The 27,075-nt window shown below is 41.4% G+C and overlaps 1 protein-coding gene across 1 annotated transcript in view; it reads right to left on the bottom strand.

The window, feature by feature from the left end:
• Window positions 1–27,075, bottom strand: part of MET (MET proto-oncogene, receptor tyrosine kinase) — a 72,288-nt gene that overhangs the window by 9,084 nt on the left and 36,129 nt on the right. Inside the window, exons 8-14 of the mRNA XM_014964340.1 lie at window positions 24,719–24,883; window positions 23,750–23,849; window positions 14,654–14,872; window positions 7,059–7,205; window positions 4,896–5,052; window positions 3,964–4,104; window positions 1,326–1,556 (exon numbers count right to left, since the gene is read on the bottom strand). Of these exons, the coding sequence (XP_014819826.1) occupies window positions 1,326–1,556; window positions 3,964–4,104; window positions 4,896–5,052; window positions 7,059–7,205; window positions 14,654–14,872; window positions 23,750–23,849; window positions 24,719–24,883 (1,160 nt within the window). The remainder of the gene's footprint in view (window positions 1–1,325; window positions 1,557–3,963; window positions 4,105–4,895; window positions 5,053–7,058; window positions 7,206–14,653; window positions 14,873–23,749; window positions 23,850–24,718; window positions 24,884–27,075) is intronic.

The raw sequence follows: 27,075 nt of genomic DNA, 5'->3' as shown, positions 1-27,075 counted from the left end.
GCAGCGGTCAGAGCCCAGTTGGCTTTGATTTTGGCTTGGGGTAAAATTAATACAAAGTTTGTTTTATAAAAGCAACTAAAATCCCACCAGACCACAGATTGTTTGGAGGCTGGGCACAAGTCCTAAAGCTTGGATCGGGTGTGTCTGAAATATTTTTGGGCTTGGCCTATTTCTAGTTATGGAGGAGAAAATTAAAAAACGTTAATTATATCGGTGTCATTCCCGGTATTTTTCAACATTTAAAAAATGGGAAATTACTTGGCTTTTTCTGAAACAAGAAAGAAAAGAAAAAGGCCCACCCTTGCTTTAGGGATGATTGAGTATAATACATGGAAGGGAAACACACTGCCTGTTTGTTTGATTTGTGGCTATTTTCCTGCAGAAGAGGCATTAGGAATATAATTTACAGCCAAATTTTTATCAGTGTTCTGATACTCAACAAGAGACTTCTCATGCAGGATCTGTAGACGAACTGAAAATCCAGTTTCTGCTTGGGTTACTAGTAGGTACTCAATAGTCCAGAGTTTAATAAATGCCCCTAACAGAAATACTGGCTTGGGCTATGAAAGAAGGAGGGAACCTGCTTATGGAGATGTAGAGAACTGGAATAATGGGAGAAGTTCAGGAAAACAGGGGACTTGCTGTATCAGGGACAAAAATAAGGGGAAGTGAATCAGGAGCTACACATCACTGCAGCTGGGATGAGAGAGGAATGAGGGGGAACGGAAAGCCATTGGCAGGAGGAAACAAACAGCGAATTCCTCGGAGCTGGGGGAAACGTTGTGGAGGCAAAAGGGGTGTGTGCGTTTCAGCTGGCCCACGGGGACTTTTACTGAATGCAGGAGTTTTCTGTGCCGTGTAGTGACCCTGCCAGCTCTCTTTAAGGTCTGTGGTGCCCCCACCTCAGCATCCCCTGTCATTTAGGTGTGTGCCTCAGGCTCATGCAATGTTCTGCAGCAGCCTCACTCCAGCATCGCAGCCTCATGCATCGGAAGCCCTGGATGAGCTTTTCCATAGCCTGGAAAAGGGTGAGAGTGAGGCAGCTAAGAGGGAACCAGCAAGTCTCCAAGTTCAAAGGAGCCCCATTAACTGGCCAATTTCTTCCTTCCTCTGGTGTCTTCTCCAACTGATCAAATGCACAGCCCTTCATGTGACTTCAAAGGAGAGCTCCTTGGTTCTCCCCTTGATTTGGTGCATGGGATTGCAGTGCTGTATGAGGCAAAAAGCTTGAAAAACCTCAGTGTAGACACCTTATTTGGAATGGTTTGTAATGAATGGGAGCGCCAAAAGAACAGCAGTGCCAAGGTAAGAGTCGTAGTACCCACCTCTTCCTATTACTTCGCTGAAGTGCACAATCAGGCTGTCAGCACCAATAACCACGTGCTGGACTTCTTTGACCAGGTCAGGGTTTAAGGCACTGATGTCAATGTGGACGTTAGTTTGGAGAAGCGGACTGGCTAAATCGGAATCTCCGCTGGACAGAATTGGGGAGAGGTCAGAGTGAGGATACTGGGCAGGTCTGCAGGATCCGTTCTGAGACATGCTTGGAAACTGATCTGCAAGACGAACAGAAATTGTTATAATCCTTCCCTTGGAAAATGAAGAGCTTTATTTCACTGGTGAGCAAGGTTTTGAGTTTATCAGTTGGGAAGTGGCTTGGCTTTACAGAAGTTTTGGTCACAAAGGGAAAAAGAAAATATGCGTTGCTAATCTGCCAAACTCCAGGAAAACTGTGTCAATAGAAACTTATGCTTGTATCAGCTCTACTTCTTTGAAAGTAAACGGCAAAACTTCCACTTTTCTAAGTGGATGGAATGAAGCCTTGTCACATTTTGCCAAGTGTAGGTTATAGCATTTCTAGTAATTGGGAGTAACAAGAGTAAAATGGAAAAATGACAGCGATACGGGTGGAGGAAGTAGGGAACAATTAAAAACATGAAACCTTTTATTATTGCCATGTTCTAATCTGGTAGGGAACTCTACATTTCATGAAGGCTTCCAAACTGCTGGTGACTAGCTATATTTATCCAATGGTAAATATTCAACCAGGGAAATGCCTAGAGGTGATTCATATCCTGTAACTGCTGAAGATAATACAGTTGGTGCTACTCATGAAAATAACATGAGCCAGCTGATTTAAAATAGCAGAAATTAAAATGTTTCAGTCAAGCCAGGAGTATTTATCCGAGAAAATTATTTTTGTCAACAGCATGTTGTTCAGGTAATAAATTGCTGTTGTTTAAAAGATTTTTTTTTTAGTACATGGTGTAATAGAATCAAGGAATTTAGTTTAATTTACACCAGTTTCTATCTGGAATGATTCCAGTGGAATGAATGAGCAAAATTTAGCCCAAGGCTGGGAAAAAAAAAGGCGGGGGGAAATAAATTTAACAAAAGAAATTATCACATATTTTATCACAAAGAGTCACAAAGAGTAAAAGGTGTTGCACAGACATGCTTCATATATTTATGTATAAAATCTGGGAGGTTTCCATTTACTGCTTGGCACTCTATGTGCCAAGAAAAACTCTGTCCTGCTCTATCTAAAAGCAAAAATACTAACTCTTTAATTTACAAAGCCACATTAATGTTACCAAGGGCAAATATCTATTTAATTGTCATGGTTGCAAAATAATTTTTACACTTGCTACATGTAAGCCTGCATGTTTCCTACTGCTCTTGTCATTCTTTGATGGTAACTGAACATTCCTGCAGGAACATTAAGAGAACACACCACCTCCTTTGGTGCGCTCCCTGCTGTGCTTTGCCAGAGCACAGTGGCCCTGGGACCACTACAGATTTACCTTCCACCAAGGGTCTTTGCATAGCTGTGTCTTGTGTACCACTTTCCTTTCTAACCAGTGGCACAGGCTTTCCTTTTCCTTTGGGAATCTTTCAATCAAGAAACTTCCTGTGCGAGCTGGCGGCAGCAATTAAAGAATCATTAAGGAAGCTGGGAACGGACCTGGCTCTCAGACAGTGCTGTGATTGGGGATTACAAAGGTGGAATAAGGATTTGGAGTGAATTCTATTGAGTTATATATGGCAGCACCTGAAATAGTACAAGACTATGTCTATACGAAGACTAACAAATACCTGTGATAGCTCAAATATCATAGCACGGTAGCTTCTAATAGTTAAAGACTCTTCAGTAGTAATCATAGAACACGGGCTCCACCGGTCTTAAAGGACATTTTCAGCCTAAAGTGGTATGACAAGTGCAGCAGAGTGCTCTTCTGGAGAATACCCACTGTAAAATGGTGTCATGAGGCACACAAAAATGTATTCAGCATAGGGTAACTCTTCCCTCGTGCCTACAGCCCTGAAAGTGAACAGTGTGTTTTCTGAGCCAGCACACACAGACCTCCACTCGATCTCTCACAGTTTTCTCATCCCGTTAGCAAAATTTAAAAAATTAACATTTCTGCACCATACAACATGCCATTTTATAGGAAATGCATGAGCAAACAAATGAATATCAGTTTACAAAACTTCATGTCCCATGTTGGGCTGGCAGAACTGCCTTGTAAGACTGCACGAAGTCACCGAGACCTACTAAACCCTCAGCCACTTGATGCTATCCTTAAAAATCACTTCTTCAGAGTGAATTTCTGCACGGTGTGATGAACCCCATGATAACTCAAAATCATTATATCCATCATAATCAGCTCCTATTTAATTGTGGACCAGACTTAGAGTGATTTTTTTACTAAGTTTTTTTATATACTCCTCCAATCAGAGTAAAAATAAAAATAATTTGCATATTAATCTTGGGAAGCACCTGAGAAGCTCAGTTCAAATAGCAAACCCATGAACACGTGGAAGTCCTAAACAATGGAGACACAGACAAACCAGATGAAAAAGTGAAATTAAGATATTGATCAAAATAGCCATAATCCGAAGACATGAAAAGCAAGAAGTACAAAAGGGTATCATCCATACAGATTCACAGTAGAGGCGTACCTTCTAGAAAAGTCGACCTGTAATCTACAGATTCGCTTGAAACCATCTCTGTCGTTGGACTGACGCTCCTGGCGCTTACCAGCCTGTCCAGGTGAGGAGTGTGCACTCTGCCGTCATAGCGCACCAGGTCGCTTCCCAGATCTGAAGAGGGAGGAGAAAGACATATTAGAAAACCCTCATGTTTACTGCGTGCCAACATTCATTTAGGTATTTATTTAAGATGTTCTGCTCTGCTGAGAAGAGGGTCAGGTTGTTGCTGAGGCAGACATGTGAAGGACCTGAACTTAAGATACTTGAACAGCACAAGAATTGCTGTAACTTGTGTTAAAGCGCTGCTCTTGGCCACAGTGGAAGATCCAAGAGAGCTTTGAAGCCTCTGGGGCCAGATCTGACTGCGATACCACGTCAGAACAAGACCTGCTTATATACTAGCTCCCCTCCTCCTTCCCCCTTGTGTAGTGCAATGGTTCCCACTGGAAGGAAGCCCAGGCACTGAGGACAGAGAGGAGGCACACTCTGACCAAGTTCTTGACTTGGGTGAACAGGAGAACAGGCCACCACAGTGCTGTGTCTTGCACAATCTGGGCACAGCCTGGAGGACTACAAGGCAACTGGATGAAACTGAAATACCTGTGATTCCATGCATGTCATTTACTTGTCCTCTCTTCCAAGGCTGGTTGGGGAAGAGAAGTGACTAATTTTTCTTAATAGCTCTGAGTTCCTTCTCCTTTAGGCATAGTGTGGCCCTTCACCCAGCCCAGGCAAGAGCCAAGGGCTGAAATGCAAACAAACGTTGGAACTGATTGTGAAACGTCTGCTAACAGGTTACAACAGGGCATTGCATGGCAGTTAAGCAAAGCAGAAACCAATGTCAGTTTTAAAAATCTAAGACAAAGTTATGGAATTATTTGATGGAATTGACTATGATGGACCTTTAATTTGTTTCTTCTTCCTTCTCCAGAGGAAAAAACCCAAAAAGATCAAAATTAAAACTGATGTTGAAACAACTCCAGCAATTAGTCCTGTGAAATTCTGGTCTTGCCGGATCAGCACTTTTCCAATAACAGTTGACAAAACTTCTTGTTTCCACTGAAAAAAAGAGAAAAAAAATAGCATGATGATTGAAAAAGACAAGTAAGAAGTAGATTACTAGTACTAAAGTATGAGCTGATATGTCCCATATGTATTAAATCTTCGTTTTTGGATGCTGTACTGTGATAAGACACTGGGAGTGGAGAAATTATTAAACTGGTGTATGTGAAAGCAGATCTGCATTTTTACGATTCATTACATGCCTTCAAGAGTTCTGGTAGTGACACAGCTATGTGTGTGCCACACCATACACAGGGCACGCACTCACACACGCACTCTGGATAACAGGGCCACGCTGCTGCCAGATGTTAATTCAAAATGCTGAATCCACACTTTTACTCTAATGGTGCAGGGAAATGTATGGGCCTATGGATATATAGGCTGAGACCTATATTAAAAAAACTAGTCCAAATGTCTTTAATATGTGTCCTTCTGGCGTAAGCACGCTGTAACACCAAACTCTCTGTTGACAGCGTGCCTGCTTTTTAGTTCCCAAGGTCACGTGAGCCTGTCCCTTGCCAGCTTCTAGCTTGTCAACAGTTTAAAGAAACAAAATGAAACAAAACAAAACAAAAACACAATCCCAAAAATCAACAACCGAACAAACACCAAGCAGCTAACAGGGAAAAAAAAAACAGTTTTTGGTCGCACAGCACTAGCTCAGTCAGTTGGAATGCGTTTGGCCATCTTTTCTCTTCCTCCTGTGGAATTCATTCCTCTGGGTACTGTAATGATGGATTTGCCCGTCAAAAGAGCAAATTTTCTTCTTCGTTGGGCAGACTGCAATTTCTGAGGCTCCTTGCCAGTAAACAAGCAGAAACCTTATTTAACCCCTTTAGGTTGTGTTCTGCTCTACGTACGAAATACATGTCGTGCGTATCTGTTTCTGAGAGGTTAAGGAAATATCACAGAGTAGAGCTGACTGGATGTAGTGCTAGTCCTGGTTGCATATGTAAAACCACGAACAGGTACAGAATGCAACATATGCACAAGTATTATATGAAACTAGGCATTTACAGGTCTGGGAAACAGATTTGCCCAAAGGAGAGCTGCATCTGATTTTATAGTTTGCCTGATATATCCAATAAATTTAATTTGATTAATATTTAAAAAAATATGAATACAGCAAATTAGTTATTACTATTTACCGTGATTGCAGTAGCATATAGGAATACCATTCACAGCCCAGGATCCTGTTGCGATGAATGCCATAAAAACACACTAAAAATAGATGGTCCCTGCTCCAAAGAGCTTACAAGGAGTTTGATCCTAGTCACACTTACACGACTTGCAAAGTTTCCATTGTTTTCAATTAATCCAGAGTCCATGATCATCAAATTTCTGTTTTAAGGTAATCCCCTTCTGCTGTGAATTTCCTTTTTTATATTTTTTAAAAAATACAAAGATGCTGAAAGATTTGTGCCTTATTCTATGAATCAATAGGTCAAAACTGTCTACAATTTAAATTTGCAGTAGTGCTTTGAATGATTCTAGTGAGACCACCTTTAGAACAATAATTTTAGAACTCAACCATTTGACCTAAGTGTCTCCATCTTACAAAAAGAACTGAAATGAACTTATAAAAAGCAGAGAAAAAATTCTTTCAGAAAGGATCTGATCCTCTTGACTGCAGCAGAATTTTTTGCTGAAAAAAGGACTCTTAAGCGCCAAAGTAAACCTACTCCATTACAGCTTCCCATTTTCCCCCATATGTTTCCTCTTGTTTTGGATTAATAACTATCATTTTATTTCTGTGCTAAGCCTAGGTCCTTCTTTGTGCCTAAGGCTCCATAAAGTCTCTGTACAAACAGGTAATAACAACAATGCTGATAATAATTCTTTTAAAATAGTCGATATTAATTTCCATCCCAAACAAACAGGGATGGAGATATCTCTGTAAACAAAGGCTTAAGCTTAAATTTAAAGTTTATACGCTCAATAGTGACATTGGGAATAATAATAAAAATGGCATTAATATCTCATGTGTGGTGTAGTTCTCTCACCTCTATATTTAGCTCACTGTTGGATTTCAGGAGATCACTGGGAACCGTACACAGAATTGATTCCGACTGCAGGAGGAGGTTTTCACAGCTTTTATTTCCAACTTTTAGCACCTCTCCTTTAACAGCTTCTGAATCAATATAATTTCCCTTGGAAAAAAAAAATATATCAATTTCATATTAGATAACCATCGCATAAAAGTTAAGAAGTCCTTTCATTACATTGGAATTTTTTTTTTAATGGAAAAAGAATTGTGAAATAAAAGACTAATGCAAATTTACATCACCCTGTCAATAAGCATCTATCAGATTTTTTCATGTAAATAGGAGTTTGACAGACAGGCCAGAGAGGGATGATAAAGTTTACGGTTAAAATCTGCTGTCACTAATACTCACACAGCCCAGACATACTTCTAAAAATGTAAATGTCTGAGGGATAAATTCTGTTGGTCCTGTTTAGATTTTTGCATAATTTGCACAAGAAAGGAGGCATTATGTGACCCTGTTGTTTATACAGAACTGGCATTATATTATCCACAAACTAAAGGCATCTCAAACATTTTGTTTTGCAAGTGGTTGTTCTAGCAGGAGTGAAGCTTTCAAAAAGAACTAATTAATTATAATAATAAAAATGCTCAAATCTGTTAAAATCACATTCCACAGACGAAAGAAGAACAAACCCTGGTAGAAATGACAGCATGAAAAGTGCACTCCCTACTCAGAAAACCTGCTTGGATAAAATATTATTCTTTCTGGTACCGTGACAGTGTCCAAAGGCCAAGTTGAAGATCTTGTGTGCTCAGGAGTAGATCAATATTTAAAAAGCTGCCCTTCCCCATGTACAGCCCAGCTTAAGATGAAAGAACAGGCATATTAAGGGGATTAGAAGAAGAGAAGGGAGAGTGGGGAGTAGCACTAATACAGACTATTTATGTGGTCTGGATCTGGGAGTTTTGCACAAGAAGGGAGGAAGGCATCATGGCTGACACTGCTGTGAGGCCTCCTCGTATACTGGAAAAAAAAGAAGAATCCCATTCTGATGGGCAAAAATATCTTACTTTGAAATGTGTTTTGGGTCTGCTGCAGAATCAGACTGAGCCCTGGGAAAATGTTAATAAAAATAGAGGAGAGCCAGTCTAACGTCCTCTTTTGACTGGCAAAGCTGCACCCCAGGTGAGTTCTTTTTAATTGCTGGCCAAAAAAGTCCATTTGGCACTCTATCCTGTGTCTACTTGAAGCCATTCTGTTTGATGTTAAGTAAATATTCAACATTTATTGCTTATTGGTATGGAGGCTTGCTGCAGATTGTGAGCAATTCATGTTCAAATCTTTCCTTTGAGTGATGTACCTCAAAAGACTTGAATGTGTGTCTTCCATCTCCAGAATAAACGTACTATCCTGGAGAGTGTGGCTGAGTGGCATCCCTTCTTCTACAGCAAATCTTAAGATGTTTTTCTCCACCAAACTCACAGTTACCCAAAGGGAAAAAAATCATATTGATGTTTCCTAAGGTGGTCCTTAGCCAGTTATAATGAAGATAGTAGTTTTTACTTATAACCATAATAATTGTATTACCTTCAATAGAATATAGTTTCAAATATATTCAGTATCGTATGTCAATAGATTTAGAGTTTCAAAACTCTTTCAGCAGTGGTTTTGCTCTTTTAAGGACCACAGAATTTGCCTATGATTTCAAGAAAAGGAGGAAACTGACTTCTCTGAGAACCAGGAAACAATATTTTCTATTTTAAAATGTGTATTATCCCCTTTTTGCTGAGCAATGCCTTTGCACGCAAGCTGGAGAAACTAGTTACAGGTCTGAGTAGCTGCTGCAAACCAGTGTGATAGAACCAACTACCGCACGACTTTAGAGAGATGGGAATAATCTGGGTGAAAGTCTATAGGCAGTAGAAGGACCACAGACCAAGGTGTAGAAATTTTGAGATTGGTTTCAGAAGAATTCTTGAGGTTCCTAAGCAGAGCGCGCTGACTTGGGTAGAATGAGGAGTTACTGCAGCTGCAGAGCTTCCACTTCAGCTTGCTCAGAACTACCAGGGTTTCCATACTGCACTCTCTTGGGACAGACATTGAGAGAAACATAATTTTCTATGCAATGTAGAAGAAGATAAAAAATATAGTGATCTGTAAATAGACAAGAAGAGTTCCTTAAGATTGTCTCATAATGTGTTGTACTGGCTTAGGAATAGAGTGGGCAATTTAGTAAGTCTTGTCCTACTCTTAGTTTTAGGACAGATGTGCCAGAGGGCCGCCAAGATCTCAGATGTGATGTGTAACGTGAAATGACAACTGTGCTACTTATTTCTTTAGTGGAAGATTTATATTTATAAATAAAACTTGGTCATCCAGTAGCCCATTCCTAGGCCTCCTCTGGAAGCACGCAGAAACCCTGTGCTGGCTTGGTGTGCAAGCACAACTCCAGACCAGGCCAGGTCTCAGGGCAGACTGAGGTAAGAAACTGTTTCTTTCCTTATTTATTTGGGTTATTTTTTCACAACTTGGACATACTGGGCTGTCAGCAGGCCAGCTCGCAGGTCTGGGTCAGTGACTCTTGTGGAAAGTAGTAAGTAGACTCTTCTCTTCAGCAGACTCAGGTCTTTGGTTGTCACCAACAGCTAAATACCAGAATTTCTCCTGTCCTGAGAGCTTCCTGTGTGGGCAGGAGATGGAAGCACTTCTGAAGTGGTGTCTTCACAATGTTAAAGGAGAGAAGTGCTTCAAGTCACTCTGCCATGACCCCTCTGACTGGGGCATGATGGGCACTGAGAGACTTCAAAGAGCCACATACTTGGCAGAGGAAGACAGTGATGATGCGAGACCCTGAGAACCTCAGGAGTGTGGAAGACAAAAGGGCTGGCACTGAAGAAAAGAAGGTCTGCCATTTGTGGCATACAGTGCCCTGACTGTGTTTTAGAAGACTTAAATTTTTCTTGTGTGTAACATTTTCTTACAAAAACATCTTATGGCCATCAGGAGAAACCAAACAGAACCCTTCAATCAGTACCTACTGTCATTTGATGAAAGCCAAATATGTCACACTACATTAGTTTGACTGAAAAACTTGTGATAAAGCTCCCTCCGCCCCTCTGAAACTAATTAAGAAAAAGATAAAAGAACTTTGGTTTGGTAGAACAGACTGTTCACTGAAGCAAGCTGCCATTTAATTTCATGCTGAGCTTGCTTAATTACTGCACAAAATATGACCATGAGGCATGTAAACTTGTGTGTATTTTTGAATGCGGATACGGGACGAGGGAAAAGTGTTGCCAATATGGCTTGTAATGATCTTTTGGCTCCCGACTATAATTTCTGAAAGTCGCCTCACTGTTTTGATAGAAGCATCCCACTATAACTAATGTTATTTAGAGGAAGATGTTAAATTGGTGCTTGTTCATACTTTGTTCTAGGAGACCAGCTTTCACTAATGTTATTCCCCCGTTGGTTGCCAGGAAATAATCAGGGCATTAAGCTTAGGTAGACATCTGCCTTGGGTGCCATGACTACAGGTGACATCAATGGTAGAAAATTGTGACATTGGTCAGTTGTCAATGGGACAGTCCTCAGCCAGCCTTTCTCATCTGAATGGCTCCTTCCCGGCAATAAAGAGCACTAAGGACTCCTCCTTAAGGGAGAATAAAAGGTTCAAGAGTAAAAGAACAAAGAGAGTTAAAAAACATCTCATTTTTAACCTCAGTCCCTGGGAAGAATTTGGAGCAAGTCCTCGTGGAAGTTTTTCTAGCCAGAGGAAGGACAAGAACACAACTGGGAACAGCCAGCACAGGTTCCTAAGGATGGATTTTGCCTAAGCAGCCTGATGGCCTTCTCTGTGGAGATGACTGGCTCTGTAGATGATGGGTGAGCACTGCACATTTATCTTGATTTTAGCAAGGTTTGCAACACATTCTCTCCTAGTGTTGAACAAACATCAGGATGATATGGACCGGATGGATGGACTGTAAGGTGGGTGAAAAACTGACTGGCCATCAGCTCAAAGGTTAGAAGTCTAACAAGTGGCATTCCTCAATGGCTGATATTGGGACCAATACTGCTTAAAATCTTTATCAGCAACCTGGACAGAGGAACAGGATGTGCCATTCTTGCACTTTCAGATGACATCAAATTTAGGAAAATGACTGAAATATTGGAAGACAGGAACCACTGCTCAGAGTGACTGTGGCAAGCTGGAGGAGTGGGCCAGCAGGAACCCCATAAATTCAACAAAGACAGATGCAAAGTTCTGCACATGGGGTAGAATAAACCCATGCACCAGGATAGGATAGGGACAGCAGGGTAGAAAGACGTCTACAGAAAATGACTTGTGGTTTTTTAAAGCTGCCAAATCCCCATTCTTGGAGATCTTTAAAACTCATCTAGACAAGGCCACAGGCAACCTGACCTAATTTTTAACTTAGCCCTGTTTTGAGCAAGGTTACACTACAAAGACCTCCAGAGGTTCCTTCCAATCTAAGTTATTCTACGATTCTTCTCAAATTAGACTTCTTTCCAATTGGTTGATATGCATGACCTGGAAAATCCTGGAAAATGCCGCTGTCACTGCACAGAGGCACTGAGCCATGCAGCGGTTATATATTCCCAGCTCTCCGTTGACCCACACACCAGAACTCTTTCTAGCATTTCTACATAACTGAACAGGAGAATTGCTCTGCATTGAGGAAGGGGTGATTGTACGGCCACAAATTCCAAGTAGAAAAACAAAACAAAAAAGTAAAAACCAGACTGATTATTCTTTGTAATTTTCCCAAAACAGTTTGTGGAGACAGATCAATATTAAGACAGTTTGACTGAAACTCAGCAAGGCTGACAGAGGCTCTGAGGTAACTCTCTCTGATTTCCTACAGCTCAGGACCTGGTCCACTGGACCATCTTGAAGTCAAAGACCTCAGGGCTTCAAGATTTCATGGCTTGGGAAATTTCATAGGGGAAAAGAGTTTGGGTGTAGAGAGCTATGGAACAGCCACACAGAGATGACCCCACCATTAAGGCTGATTCACTTCTGTAAAGCATTTTTATAGATTACATTATATATAAGTTATGGATATTCTCTATAAAATTCATGCACATAATTATACATTTTCATAAACATTCATTGTAAATTAGAAATACCTGTATTTATACTGTTCCTATTTGATACTCTAACTCGGAAAAGCACTAGATTTCAGGAAATTGGACTTGCAAAAACAGATTTAACTTTCTCTGCAGCACTCTACTAGAGAGCAGGCTGTGCCTGCGAGGGCCCCACATTCCTAAGAGATGTTTCTCAGTGCTGCGTAGACTATTCTCAATGCTCCTTTAACAGGCTCTAAGCATCAACTTTGCATTTTTCATGGATCCGTAAATATTTAGGCTACAGTGGTGACTGATTCTCACGAGTGACTTTGTGCACAGGCCAGAGCTTCCCTCAGCTCTAGAGAGCCAAAGCTGCAAGGCCACTTTCTAAAGGCAACTCTGTGTCTTTTGTGAGGAAGGACACAAAAAGCCCTGTGACAGTAAGAGCTGGGACTGGCCGTGCAGACCACACACATCAGGTTCTGGGATGCTGGCCGTGTTTAGTACTCAACTGGTGACGCAGCTCACCGCAATCAGAAGCAACACAGTGTGGTCCTCCCATGGGGATGAGGAAAGCCCCTCTCCCAGCCCACCTCATGCCACCCTGGTGTATCTTTGGTTTCAGCTCTGCATCTTTTAAGTTGTGACAGCTGGGAGCTCGGGTGAACGCAGTACTGAACACACTGCTCTGTCTCTCTCTGCCCGCGCTTCCTTGGGGCTTCCTCTATTTCATCAAAACGTCTGTTCCACACTACACTCCTGATGTGCTCTTGCAAATAATTGAAAAAAAGTATTTCGACATTTCTTACCTTGATTTCCAGAACGTTTTGGTTGCCTTTTGAGATGAGCACTGGCTTTTCAAAATGCTTAAATACAGGATTATTTACATAATCAAAATCAAAGTACAAAGAGCTGACACCATCAAAAATAAAGAACACTTTGGTTACAAAGGGTGGTTGGAGATTGAAGGCTTTCAGTGAAGGAGTTGTACAGCAGATTATCTCTGAGCTAGAGCGGTGGCTACACGCCTATAAAAAAGAAAGAAAGAGGTAATTGAGTCAGTACGTGCATAGGAAGTCACTGATGAATGTAACTGTTCTTTAACAATACACATATATTGAAAAAATAAACACCAGAGGTCTTGTTCTTCTTTAACCAAAGCAAAATCCTGATCAGTGCAACACAGCGTTTATTTAGAGCTGGGAGAAAAGTATAAAAACTTCATGTCAATGGTGTTTGCACTCTTGTTGAGGAAATGTTCAAGTAAACAAGCTTCCTGGCCTGATTGTTCACAGCACTTTTAAAGTAAATATTTTGCAGATAATTAATGGAAAATGATTTCCAAAGCCAAGGACCATCAGGAGGCTATCCTGATGTACTGAGCTGTACTGGGACACAAAGCAGCCATAATTCAGCTTACCCAGCCTATATCAAGGACTTGTCTTTCCTTCACATCACCAAAGCAAAAGCAAGGGACCAGAGGAGAAGGTAAAAATCTGACTGAATCTGACTGAAAAGTAAAGCACTGTTTACCCAGAGCGTGGCTAAGCTGCTACATTTCCAGAAAGACACTATGGATGCTGTGAGAAAGTGCCTGAAAGCCTAAACCACCACAGGATTCCAGTCCATGAAAGCCCAGCAAAATGTATCTTCTTTCAAAACATGGATGTCTAGGGCCCCAGGCACGTGGTATTTGGTGCTTAGGTAAGCTGGTGTCATTCTTATACATTTTCATAAACATTCATTGTAAATTAGAAATACCTGTATTTATACTGTTCCTATTTGATACTCTAACTCGGAAAAGCACTAGATTTCAGGAAATTGGACTTGCAAAAACAGATTTAACTTTCTCTGCAGCACTCTACTAGAGAGCAGGCTGTGCCTGCGAGGGCCCCACATTCCTAAGAGATGTTTCTCAGTGCTGCGTAGACTATTCTCAATGCTCCTTTAACAGGCTCTAAGCATCAACTTTGCATTTTTCATGGATCCGTAAATATTTAGGCTACAGTGGTGACTGATTCTCACGAGTGACTTTGTGCACAGGCCAGAGCTTCCCTCAGCTCTAGAGAGCCAAAGCTGCAAGGCCACTTTCTAAAGGCAACTCTGTGTCTTTTGTGAGGAAGGACACAAAAAGCCCTGTGACAGTAAGAGCTGGGACTGGCCGTGCAGACCACACACATCAGGTTCTGGGATGCTGGCCGTGTTTAGTACTCAACTGGTGACGCAGCTCACCGCAATCAGAAGCAACACAGTGTGGTCCTCCCATGGGGATGAGGAAAGCCCCTCTCCCAGCCCACCTCATGCCACCCTGGTGTATCTTTGGTTTCAGCTCTGCATCTTTTAAGTTGTGACAGCTGGGAGCTCGGGTGAACGCAGTACTGAACACACTGCTCTGTCTCTCTCTGCCCGCGCTTCCTTGGGGCTTCCTCTATTTCATCAAAACGTCTGTTCCACACTACACTCCTGATGTGCTCTTGCAAATAATTGAAAAAAAGTATTTCGACATTTCTTACCTTGATTTCCAGAACGTTTTGGTTGCCTTTTGAGATGAGCACTGGCTTTTCAAAATGCTTAAATACAGGATTATTTACATAATCAAAATCAAAGTACAAAGAGCTGACACCATCAAAAATAAAGAACACTTTGGTTACAAAGGGTGGTTGGAGATTGAAGGCTTTCAGTGAAGGAGTTGTACAGCAGATTATCTCTGAGCTAGAGCGGTGGCTACACGCCTATAAAAAAGAAAGAAAGAGGTAATTGAGTCAGTACGTGCATAGGAAGTCACTGATGAATGTAACTGTTCTTTAACAATACACATATATTGAAAAAATAAACACCAGAGGTCTTGTTCTTCTTTAACCAAAGCAAAATCCTGATCAGTGCAACACAGCGTTTATTTAGAGCTGGGAGAAAAGTATAAAAACTTCATGTCAATGGTGTTTGCACTCTTGTTGAGGAAATGTTCAAGTAAACAAGCTTCCTGGCCTGATTGTTCACAGCACTTTTAAAGTAAATATTTTGCAGATAATTAATGGAAAATGATTTCCAAAGCCAAGGACCATCAGGAGGCTATCCTGATGTACTGAGCTGTACTGGGACACAAAGCAGCCATAATTCAGCTTACCCAGCCTATATCAAGGACTTGTCTTTCCTTCACATCACCAAAGCAAAAGCAAGGGACCAGAGGAGAAGGTAAAAATCTGACTGAATCTGACTGAAAAGTAAAGCACTGTTTACCCAGAGCGTGGCTAAGCTGCTACATTTCCAGAAAGACACTATGGATGCTGTGAGAAAGTGCCTGAAAGCCTAAACCACCACAGGATTCCAGTCCATGAAAGCCCAGCAAAATGTATCTTCTTTCAAAACATGGATGTCTAGGGCCCCAGGCACGTGGTATTTGGTGCTTAGGTAAGCTGGTGTCATTCAAGTCATAGAATCACAGAATCATAGAATGGTTCAGGTTGGAAAGGACCTTAATGATCATCAAGTTCTAACCCCCCTGCCGTAGGCAGGGACATCTCCCACTAGAGCAGGTTGCTCAAAGCCCCATCCAGCCTGGTCTTGAACACTTCCAGGGATGGGGCATCCAAAGCCCTCCTCACCTTGGCTGTAAGACATGCTTTATCTCACACTGCACCTTCTTGGACCAGCGGGGATAAGACGTCTGTCTGCCACTGCTGTGCAGAAGCTACCTGACCACAGGCGTGAAGCCACGCTTACCCCTCACTCTGCCATTACTCCTCGTGAGGGCTGCTCTCGAGGTGCTTCCTGGGGAAAAGCTGCTGGTGCACCCAACACTCCAGAAGACCTGCCATGGCATGCTTTGTGCTGGGGGTGGTGGTGCAATCCAGTGTGAAATATCTGGCCAGGGTTCTTCCCCTCACCACACACTGCCTTGACACAGAACTGGTGGGACAGACAAGACAGATCCAGGTCCTTCCTCAGATCCAGGTCCTTCCTAAAAGGACTGCTGTGTAGCAAGCAAGGGAGCAGGGTTTTGCAGGCAGCATGACCAGAAGCTGAGTTTAGGCTGTTTGCAGGGATAATGTCAATCCTTGCAGATGGGATTCGTCCAGCCTGCATCCAGACACCTGTGCTGGAGTTAGTCATCTAAACTGCCTTTACAGCCAACAGAGGGAAGCAGGTCGCCTAGAGTGGGATTCATCTGATCTGTTTAAAACAACAGCTTTAATTAGATTAACGGTGCTCTAGAAGGGTAGGCTTCTCCCTCTTGACTCTGAAGGTTTCTACATGACTAATCTGATTATAATGTCAACAGCTCATCTGCAAGCATTGATAGGAGGCATGGTGGGTGCTGGGCAGCATCACGCAAACTGCAGACTGCCTTGTTTGTGACTGTGTCGGGTACTCCCTTCCCTGTGCCTCCCTTTCATGCTGCCTGCTGTGGATATGGTTGAAGGACTTCTGGCACAAACAAAGTTGCTTCAGCTCCACAGAAGTGTTTCTCTTCCAACTGTATAAGTCTTCTGTAAGTAGTTCCCTGTCCACTGTGCCATGACAGTGATTACCCTTTTTTTTTTTTAAGACATAAATGGAGTGGTTGACATATGTCCCAGTCAGAATGGGGTTTAACTCCTAGTCATCATAAATCTTGCATTTGTTTTACAAGAAATTTCCCTGGAAAACAAACTGTTGAATACCTGTGCTGTTGAATACCTTTGCAAATCTAAAGAAGGCCCAAAAATGTATTTTTTTCTGTTTGGTTTTTCAAATTAAATTGGTTCTCATTATAAAATGCTGCCTGAAGGAGCTGTGAAATTAGTTTACATTTGTCTCTAATATGCTAAATTAATGCAATGTAATTTTGCTGTTTCAAATCAGTGACATAACCATTCAAGCTATATCAGTTCTATACCCACATCAGCTTGAAAAGTACGATTCAATTAGCTATCTACAAATCAGCACTTTTTCTTATCACCACAGCAATTCATGTTTCTGTGCATAATATTGGCAAATCTTGAATCTGCGATGGGAAACGTTGTCAAGGCTCTGAAACTGAGCACTAGGGTTTTAGAGCTCTGCTACAAGGGTTACACGTCTGTGGGCTGGGAGTTCGGCACCCAGTTAAATAACCTGCTGCAGTTCTCAGTGATGCTAATGGGACTTGCACCCGCCTAACTAACAGCCCGTTTAGATTCCTAGCACAAATTTAGAAATATTTGTGCATCCCCCACGACAAAAAGGTAATCTGTGGGACACAAGACGGGGAAGAAGTCCGCTCCATTTGCTTACGGTATTAGACTGTTCTTCCTCTTTTGAATACCTTTTTATACACCATTGACCATACCTCAGCCTTTGTTTTATCACATGGATCTAGAAATTAATTTGAATCAGTATGGCAATAGTAAGATGCATCATTATTATAATGGATGATCAGGCCATACATTTCCATGATATATGAATATTCGTAAAGAAATCTATCATATTGTGTCAATTCTAAAAAGGGATTACTAAAATATATATAATTATAAAACCAAATATGTCCCAGGTAATCATTACATTTATTTGATTAATGTAAATTCATTAGACTTTTTATCTACTGTAGAGTAGTGATGTCCCTTAAATGAATAGCAGTGGTATTCATAACTTTGTTTGTGGCTATCTATTAGAATCAGATACTTTACTTTATCAGGCTGGTCTCTGAAGAGCAAGCTTTCAGAAAATGATAAAAATCTAATAATACTCTTTGGAGGGGATGCAATGTGACTGATTGGTAAGGTCAAGAAAAATCTTATTTGCAATGCCCTTATTGGTACATGACTTGACATGACATTTCTACCTTGAAATTGGTTTTAGCAATTGAAGAATATGACGGTTTAGTTTTCAAGAAATATTGGATTGAGGATCTATAAGAAAAAAACCCTAATTCAATCTATTGCCTTCTCAATTAAGATACTGCCTATCACCCAGCACCTTTAACTTTTATTTAATTAGGCTTTAAAGTACATTCACTTTAAAAGCTAAGCCTACATTCTTCTTGTGACTATAATCTACATCTGAAGACACTAAGGAAGAAAAGATGTAAAAATTATGGAGCATTTCACAAGCATAAGTAAATACTATACCCCAAGGGAATAATAATCCATTGCACAATGCATATGACTCATCACTTAAAGGTATGTATTCTTGTTTCATTTGTAAAATATGACCCTTGAGGCAATTAATTCAAACCTGACCCATAGAACCTGAACTTTGGTGACCAATTCAATTTTTTTTCAACTGATAGAACAACAGAAAAAGTATTAGGGAGGATCTCTGAGCTCCAGAGGTCTCCCAGCAGCTGACCCAGATAAGAGAAGGGCAGTTGGATGTGTATTACAGGATCTGTAGCAGTCAGAAAGGAGAAAAGGGCCAATTTTTCCTTTCATAAAAAGTAAAATTTTGAAGTTCCAGTGAGGAACGAAAGACGAATGAGGTTAAAGACAGACTGGGAGACTCTCCAACCATCTTTGCCAAAAGATGATTTCTTAATAGAAAGAGATGAAAATTCAGGTTCAACTTCAGGAGACCCCATTCAGAAGGCTTTTCTGTGTAGGCGAGAAACTGGGTAGTGACACTCAAGGAGGGTATCTTGAAGATTTTTCAGAGAACTCATTGGCTTTTGCTGCCATTTCAGGTAGTGCTATGAATGGTCCTAATGGATCGGTAACATTTTATTCTAGTTGTCTTCTTGGATGAGGGCATGGGAGATGATATTTCTAGTCTGTCAGATCATTGGACCAGGAGGTAGAGTAAAACCTCTCTTGCTCCAGGGTCTGAGAGCCAGCCTTTCTCACAACGTGGCCAATACTGCCTGGGAGTCTAAATTCCTCCCTGGGATTGGGATGGTCAATGTAGCTGCTAGCACCACAGCTCTGACACCTTGGCAATTTCACAGGATGGGCTTTTCCCTGACACCCCCTACTGCACTCTTTCCTTGGCAGGAGATGTGTATGTAACACAGATTTGGCACAGAAAGAAAGAAAGGACAATGGTTCCGCTTCATGGGGGAAACTCTTTGCTGGCCTTCTGTGGCAGCTTTGTGCCAGAGTCAACACAGATAGAGGACCTAACATTGAGTGTCTTCGGATAGGTAGTCAGGGACATCTTCAGTAATCACATGCTCACACCCCAGTTTCCAGGGAATTTATTATTTAATAAATCTAAGGTAGACACTCACAGGTGAATTCTAGGCATTTTGGTGAGCATTATGAGCGTGGATTGTTCACATGTAAACATTGAAGGAACTTTAGGGTATTTTAAAATTCTCCTGTAATACAGCAGGAAATGGCATCTAGCAGGGCGCAATGAAGAAATACTAAAGATCATTCAAGAGACCACTTACTGAAGAGATAATTAAAAGTCTGTGGAAAGAGACAATCTTGCATAGCTACAGAGTCAGTTGTTGAAGGTCATGCATTAAAAGGTGCTTCTCCCTAATTTTGCAACCATGCCTATCTTGGGACTTTCATGGTTAGAGGAGATTAAACAGTGGGAATGTATTTCCAAATTAGTTAATGGATGGAATATTAAAAATGCTATAGCAAAGGATCCCCGAATGACCACTTGTTCACTATTGCGGAATCAATGTAAAGTACCAGCTTTCAAAGAGAATATATTGGTCTCAAGTGCTTCAGAAGCAGAAGCACTGCTTCTGCATGCTAGAATCATCTAGCATGACTTACAGCAAAGGTTAGAAGACACTTATTTTATAAACAGGCTCCTAATCAAATACCATTCCAAACTGTGCAAAGCTTTTTTACAGTCATAATGCAAAGTGAAAGGAAGGAATGAGCTGCTTCCCTCCTTGCACACCTCACACAGGAACTGGATGTGTGAGCAGAAAGGAGAGGGTTTGTGTACTTATCAATTATCTAGAGCTGTCAGGAATTTATGCAAAACTGCCTAAATTCATACTTTTTTTGTTCCTAGTCAGAACAAATGGTCAAAAGAACTCATGAAATAGAAATTAAAAAGAAACACATTGCAAGTATTGAAACATATGGTTCAATAGCTCCAAAACATTTTTTCACTCATTGAAATATCAAATTTGAAGAAGGCAAAAAGTATTATTTTGATAATGTTACCACAGAATCTAATATAAACACAACTAGTATGAACACAGTATTGAATATTTTAAAGACAATTTAAATAAATATGAAATGAAAATTATAAAGTTAAAGCAAGATATTTTTGCTGTATAGAAGAAATACTGAGCTTCAAACATGAAAGCTGAAAAGCTCAACTTAAATGCTTCTTCTATAGGGGGCTGGCATATTGCTCCCCAAACTTTTCCATCTCATAGAAACTGCATTTCTTACGGAGATTTGTTCCCAAAAAACTCTTTTACCGGTTGTACCAACTCATCTCTTCCACCAGGATGGAAAGAAACAGGAAGAGAAGAGCAAACGGCCAACGGTGTGTCAGCTGGCTCTGCTCCCCGAGGCTTTGGGAAGCAGAGCACCCTCAACAGCTCCTGCTGCTTACAAAAGTGATCCTCCACTCACAGGCTCCATCAGGGCCACAATTAAGCCTGAGGGACCGAATTAAGGGTCTGGGGACAGCTAGCTGACAGGAAACGCTGAGACCTCTTTTAAATCAGGCACCACTACTTTTAGGCAAATGGGAGAAGGTCTGGGAGGTGGCAGAAAGAATGAGCAGAGCTCTAGGAAACAACACTCATCAGGAGAATTTGGAGTGGTTTGGTTTGTTTCAACTGGAAAAGAGAGAGGCTGAATCATAATGTAGTGCAAATATATAAAATTAGCAGGAGACACTGTTAATCTGTTGTTTGTGTCCACTGAGGGTTAAGCAAGAAGATAGCTAATTAGCAGCTAGGATTTGGGTTAATTATTAGAAAGAAGTCTTTCCAAACCACTAGGTAAGCAGGTAGAGCAGCTCTCTCCAAAGCTTGTTTAAGCAAGGTTGTGAAATTTCTTTCACAAGGAGCTTTAATAACAGCTTAGACAAATATCCATCAGGCAGCGGTCTGCGTACATTTGCTCCTGCCGCAGGGAAGCGGGCCAGGCTAGATCTTTGTGGTCCCTCCCAGCTGTACTTTCCTTTGATGCTTTGGGATGTGTTTCAGTGCTGGCTTTGGTTTTCCCAAGAGCCAGAGTTTCTGAATGCTGACAAAAGCAGCTTCTTGGAGGAGGCTGGTGAGAGAAAACTGGAGAGAAAAAGGGCTTAAATAACAATTAGAAAAAAATGACTTAGTTAGCTCTTCTCTCCCAAACTAAGGGACCAAAAAGGTATATAACCTCAGCTATAGGACTTCTAGATCGTTTTGCCTTGTACTGTACTGTTTGTCTGAGTTCGATGTATGCAGGGCCACAACCTATTTTCTCCTTTATGGGATAGACGGTCATTTCAGTGCTCTGGGTCCCTGCTGAAAATAGTTCCTCATCATTGTTTATTTTTGTAATGACTGGATGGAAGTTTGCTTTTTTGGCATATCGCTCATGCATAGGGCCCAGAATCCCCAGCGCAGGATGGGGCAGGCTGCAGCCATAGGCATCCTCTGCCAGCAATTTCCTCAGTTACACAGTGCAATCTTGTTTTGCCACTTATACATCTTCCCCTTCTCCCTGAGAACTAATATCCTTCCTGAAGAAATAAGCTGGAGGTAAACACTAATGCCAGAACAAATGGCAAGCAGAGCTGGGCTGTCACAGAGGTGGGCAAAGCCACCGAGTGCCAGAAGCCTTTAATTTCAATAGAGCATAATACATTACTTGTGCAGCGTAGAGGTATAAAACACTCTGGATTATAATCTGTTTATGGTTATATTCCACCCTTTATGCAGGAAGAATAAACTTGTGTACAGCTGTGTTTACACTGGGGCAGATTCTTAGGGATTGGCAGCGGTAGGGGACAGATATCCTTATGGAAAAGGAGGGTCAGACCTGCCCCTTCTTCTGTATTGGCAAATACGCACACCACAAGGTATGGAAAGAAAAGGTGAGATAATTCCGACTGTCTATGTACATGTCTTTTTTCAACAACAGATTAAAAGGAAAGATGGCAGCAGACCGCTGCTCAAACGAAAGGTTGCTCCCCAATATCTGGGGGAGAGAGTAAACTCTACAGTGTTCGTTGCCTGGAGTTGCCAGTCACTTTTGGACAGTGGATTTAGTTCTTTAAAGCTTCAGACCCTTTCAAATCTGTTCAAATTCTGAGGAAGTCCCAAATATTTGACAAACAAAGTCTGCAGAATCAGGGCCTGAAGAGAAGCAATATTGCATGTTCTCACAGGGGAACAGAGAAAGCAAGTGAATGATCCTTACTTCAAAAGAAAGGCTGCTTAAATCCACACAAAGCAAAAATCTAAAGAGCTGATTTCAGCAATGAGCTTTTCTTTGGAAATCTTTTGTACTTAGAAATAATCATGCCACATTACTCAAAACCTTATAAATTTGGAATTTGGTTGATTTCACTGAAATGTTTTGCTTTCCAACTCATGGGTAAAGTGTCTTTTTGATAACATTGAACACCGTGTTTCACTGCAGGGGCAAGGATGTTCAGATTAAAATCTGAACCCATTAAATTACAAGCCATGATTACATCCAGCTGAAATTCAGGTCCCGACACTCATAATATTATACAAATTAGGATCATGAAGACTATTATGACCTTGAAGCTATAAAAGACTGCAAATTTGCAGACATACCATTTAAAATGCTTTGAGCAAACCTAGGTCTAATACTTAGAATTCAGTACAGGAAATAGTGTATGATGATCATTAGAAATAAGCTGAGAATATGAGCAGTAGCGTAGCATGTCATAAAGAGTACAGGTCAATTTAGCTTCAGTTAGACTAAACAGACCTTACAGGATGAGAAAATGTTGGAGGTTCAAGATAAATGTGTAGGCAAAAGCTTACAGGAAACAGTTCCAGTACAACTAGCCAAGAAATGACATCTCTGCCTTATAAAAATTAAAGTAGAACACACAGACATATCTGAACACCTTATTTAGACACTGTGTATTATCAACCAAAGTAACAAAAGAAGGCTCAGATCCCTGACTGACTCTGCTCATGCAAAGGTACCCAACTGCAAAAGCCCAAACTTTTCTTAAAATTTAGATGATGATCTTTGCTGAGTTAGGAAAGCTTTTCCCCAATAGGTAATTTGGGGCAGAATCAGAAATTCTTCAAAATAATATTTTGATTTCACACATCTACTTTTTCTTTGACGGTTGTTCCATTTTCCCATCATGTCCACAGTCACCATTTGAATATGTTTCCTACCTACCACGGTAGCACTTGAACTTGCCATGTAATCTGACATACCTGTATCGCATTCTTCTCTGTTGAGTCACTGAACTTGCATTGTTAAATTGCAACACAAAAACCTTGTTATCAGATACGATAAAAGCCTCATTTCTTTGGAAGAGGTTCCTTGGAAACTGTTGTTCTACCCACAGATTAATTTCAAATTTGTTGTTGTTTCCACTGCATAGGCAAAACTCAGTCTGTGCGGAAAACACCAAAATGTTGGTGGAAGCCCTGAAGTTTCAAGGCAAAAATCAAAGTATTTTGACTGAAAACTCTGTGCCATTCACCAAGATGACAAGATAACAGATTGTCTTCTCCAAGACTGACTCACCACAGAGAAGTTCATTCCCAGTTTAGGTACAGTAATCACCATCTGAGGAAAGCACACTGAGTTCAAGTTGATTCCCTGAGCTGTGATTGTACTTCCACCACTAGGAAAAATTAAATGAAAAAAAAAAAAAAAAAGATGAGTAGGATAATGATACATCTGCTATGATAATCTTAATTACAAATTATATTTTAGAGTAAATGACAACATAAGACCAGAATTAGGGATATATGGGGTGAATGCAAATACACTGCTCTGAGCGGCAAGACTATTTTTCTGAAAAACAAATTCTACACTTGCTATAACAACTAATCAAATACAAGAAAAGAAAAATAATTTTAAAAATTGTGGTATGCCATGATATAAAACAAATGTGTACATTTCAAAGGAGGGTGTATACTTGTACTTAGCATTTGCTAACTTATTTAACTTACTGCTTTCAGCGGTGCTGAAAAAGGTGTCTTTTTTACTGCTGACATTTTTTTGGCAAAGGCAGATGGCTTGGATTAGAGCTACCGAGACCATAAATATGTCACTTAAAAACACACATACTACCATACATATATATTCATAATATTTATGTAGCACTGGATTTAGACTATTTTAAAATCCATTTGCTCTCCCGAGTACCACTGACTTGTCACATTAAATGATTTTCCTCACTAATCAGTGCAATGTCCAGACGCGGCATAGGAGACACACTTAGCTGTAGAGTAGGTATCTCAGCAGGACATCACAGGTACGCTCAGCAGCTGCTAGGAGTTAAATCACATAAAGGAAAGAGGCACCCTTCCCCCTTCTCCTTCACCTCTGAAAGGAAATGATCTGCCCTCTGCAACTGCACCATAATAGAAGCAATTGGCATGGCAGATAGAGATAAAAATGCAATTTCTTTTGATAGATTGCTGCGCAGCATAGCCATTCTTCTTTCATTCATTACTTTTCTTATTCCTATGAGAAACTTTTACTCACCTAAGAAAAGACTTGGCTGGATGAATTTTTAAAACAACGGGGTCTTCTCTGTAGGTGAAATGCCCGCTCGCGTCTCGAACAGCTTCGTCGATTCCCACCCTCACGCGATATTCCTGGGGAATTCGTTGTGCCGGGGTGTAGCACTCCACAGTGCCCGCCGATACGCTGGAAGGATGGAATAGGGCTTGTTTGTCAGCATCAGAAAACACGCACTCGCCTTAAAACACTCTCCTTTAGTGAGACCCAACCCCACTGAAGGATCCGCTTGTAAAAAAAAGTCATGGATTCCCCCACTGGCAGATCACATGGCAACCAATGAACATGGCATGTGGTAGAAACAGCGTCACCACCCCTGTCACCAGCATTCATCTCAGTTTGGTTGATTTGCACCTTGCCTGCTGGAAGGTGTTTCCCCAGTGCTGGCCACAGCCACATCAGCCCCTGCTTCCTGCAAAGGCAGCTTCCAGCCTGGAAAACAACAGCAACTCCAAGTTTAAGGAGAATGACTCGTTCTGCTGTAAGCAAGAGATAATGTCTTTCTCTTTCAAATCCACAGGATATACCCTGTGTTAAAAACCTCAAGAAAAGTTGCTGGTGGGGGACGTCGGAGATTTCCTGCCCTGGGGGCACCTGCTGACTCCAGGTGCTGCTGAGGGACAGGCAGAGCTCAAGAAGTTGAAATCCCAGGAAGAGCAGGCTGAATTCAGCACAGCAGCAGAGTGTCTAGTATATTCACCTTTCTCTTGCTCTCCCGTGCTTGGCCTTGGAAGTCCTTCTTCTACACTGGGCTCATTGGGTGAGCGGGCAGTAGAGGGGGGAAGGATCCTGATGCTTGAAGCACATAAAGCATGGCTGCAGGGAGCAGGGCTCATCAGAGGCAAGGGGAACAGCTGACTGGAGAAGCAAATGTAACTCTACCAGCTGTTTTCAGTGTTTCAGTGATTTGGGCCCAACCAGGTGCCCTCCAAGTGAGGCCATTCCCAAAGGATGTTAGAGATTGTCTCCAAATTAGACAAAAGGGCATTTGTTGCCACTTCTGAAGCTTTCCAGGAAGATGGGGTTCACCGTCTGTCTGAGGGGTTAGTGATTCGTTCATATATATCTGGAAGCTTTTTACCACCTTCTCAAGGAAAAAAATAAACCCTTCATCTAGCTGCCCTCAGAACTGGGGAAAGCTGGTTGTTTAGGCAGAGAAATGAGAAACTGGCTAAGACCTGTGTAGAAGTCTCCAGACAACCTGGCTGGTGAGAAGGAGGGATGCTGGGGATGCTTACTGGACAAGTCCCAACTATGGTTTGATACCTGGAAGTCCACCTGACCGACAGGCTGTCATCTCACCCCCACAGCAGGTGTTTCAAATGGATCTAACAAATCATTCCCAAAAGGTTTATGTATCTGTCCCTTAGCTGACCAGCTGAGATGACGACATCAATAAATGCCACTCGAAACTATAAATTAGCCACTGAACAGAGGTGTTGAAGATCTTGGTAGTGATTAAATATCAGACTTGAATACCTAAATGCCTTTCTTGATTTAGTAAAAGTTAGCTGATTTGATCAAGAGCATACAATAAATCATTTAGCAGCAAAGAATAACATTTAGCTCTCCTGACTTTGAGTCTGACATTAACTAATGGGCTATTGCTTCCCCGCGTTTTCCACAAGTGTGGTGTTTCACCACTATGATCCTGCGTAATCACTAGGAGAGACTCAAAATTTAGGGTAATTGCTGGACATCTTGTTTCTGGGACACAGTGGGACAGATTCTGCCCTTGGTCGCAGAGGTAACAATTCTGAAAACAGGACCAAGCAGGATTTGCACTGGATTTGATGGCAGAATGGCTGCCGAATTCAGAATGCTTGTCTGCCCATAGCAGAGAATCTGTGCTTGGTATTTAACATTTATATTCAGTTGGGATTGAAGGCATTTCCACACAGAGCATGTCAAAGATTCTTGACTGAGTTCCTACTGGATCCAGTACAGAGCCATGAGAAATTCTGGCTTAATCCTCAAAACAATTTTATTTATACCAGGAAAAGTCCCAAACGGATGCTGCCTCTGGTTTGGAGGCTGTTCCCTGATAGTAGTGCAGAAATAGCTGCTCTGCACGGGATACACATTCCCATACTAGTTAGGTTTCCACCAAACAAACCAGTAGGAAATGGTAACCTGCACCCACTGGATGCTCACTGGGAGCTGCTGCATCAAGAACAGCTCCTGCTAACACAAAAGAGAAGGCTGAGTGTGTGTGAGTCAGGGTGACAAAAGTTATGGGAAACTGGCAGTTTCTAGTCCATTAGAAGCTGATTTGCTACTTCACTATGCAACCTTTTAATGAGGTTAATGAAGGCATTACA

Source organism: Calidris pugnax, unplaced genomic scaffold (assembly GCF_001431845.1).
Source record: "Calidris pugnax isolate Ruff unplaced genomic scaffold, ASM143184v1 scaffold44, whole genome shotgun sequence".
Taxonomy (NCBI): domain Eukaryota; kingdom Metazoa; phylum Chordata; class Aves; order Charadriiformes; family Scolopacidae; genus Calidris; species Calidris pugnax.
The sequence above is the reverse complement of the archived record's forward strand: the minus strand, read 5'-3'. Positions and strand labels throughout refer to the sequence as shown.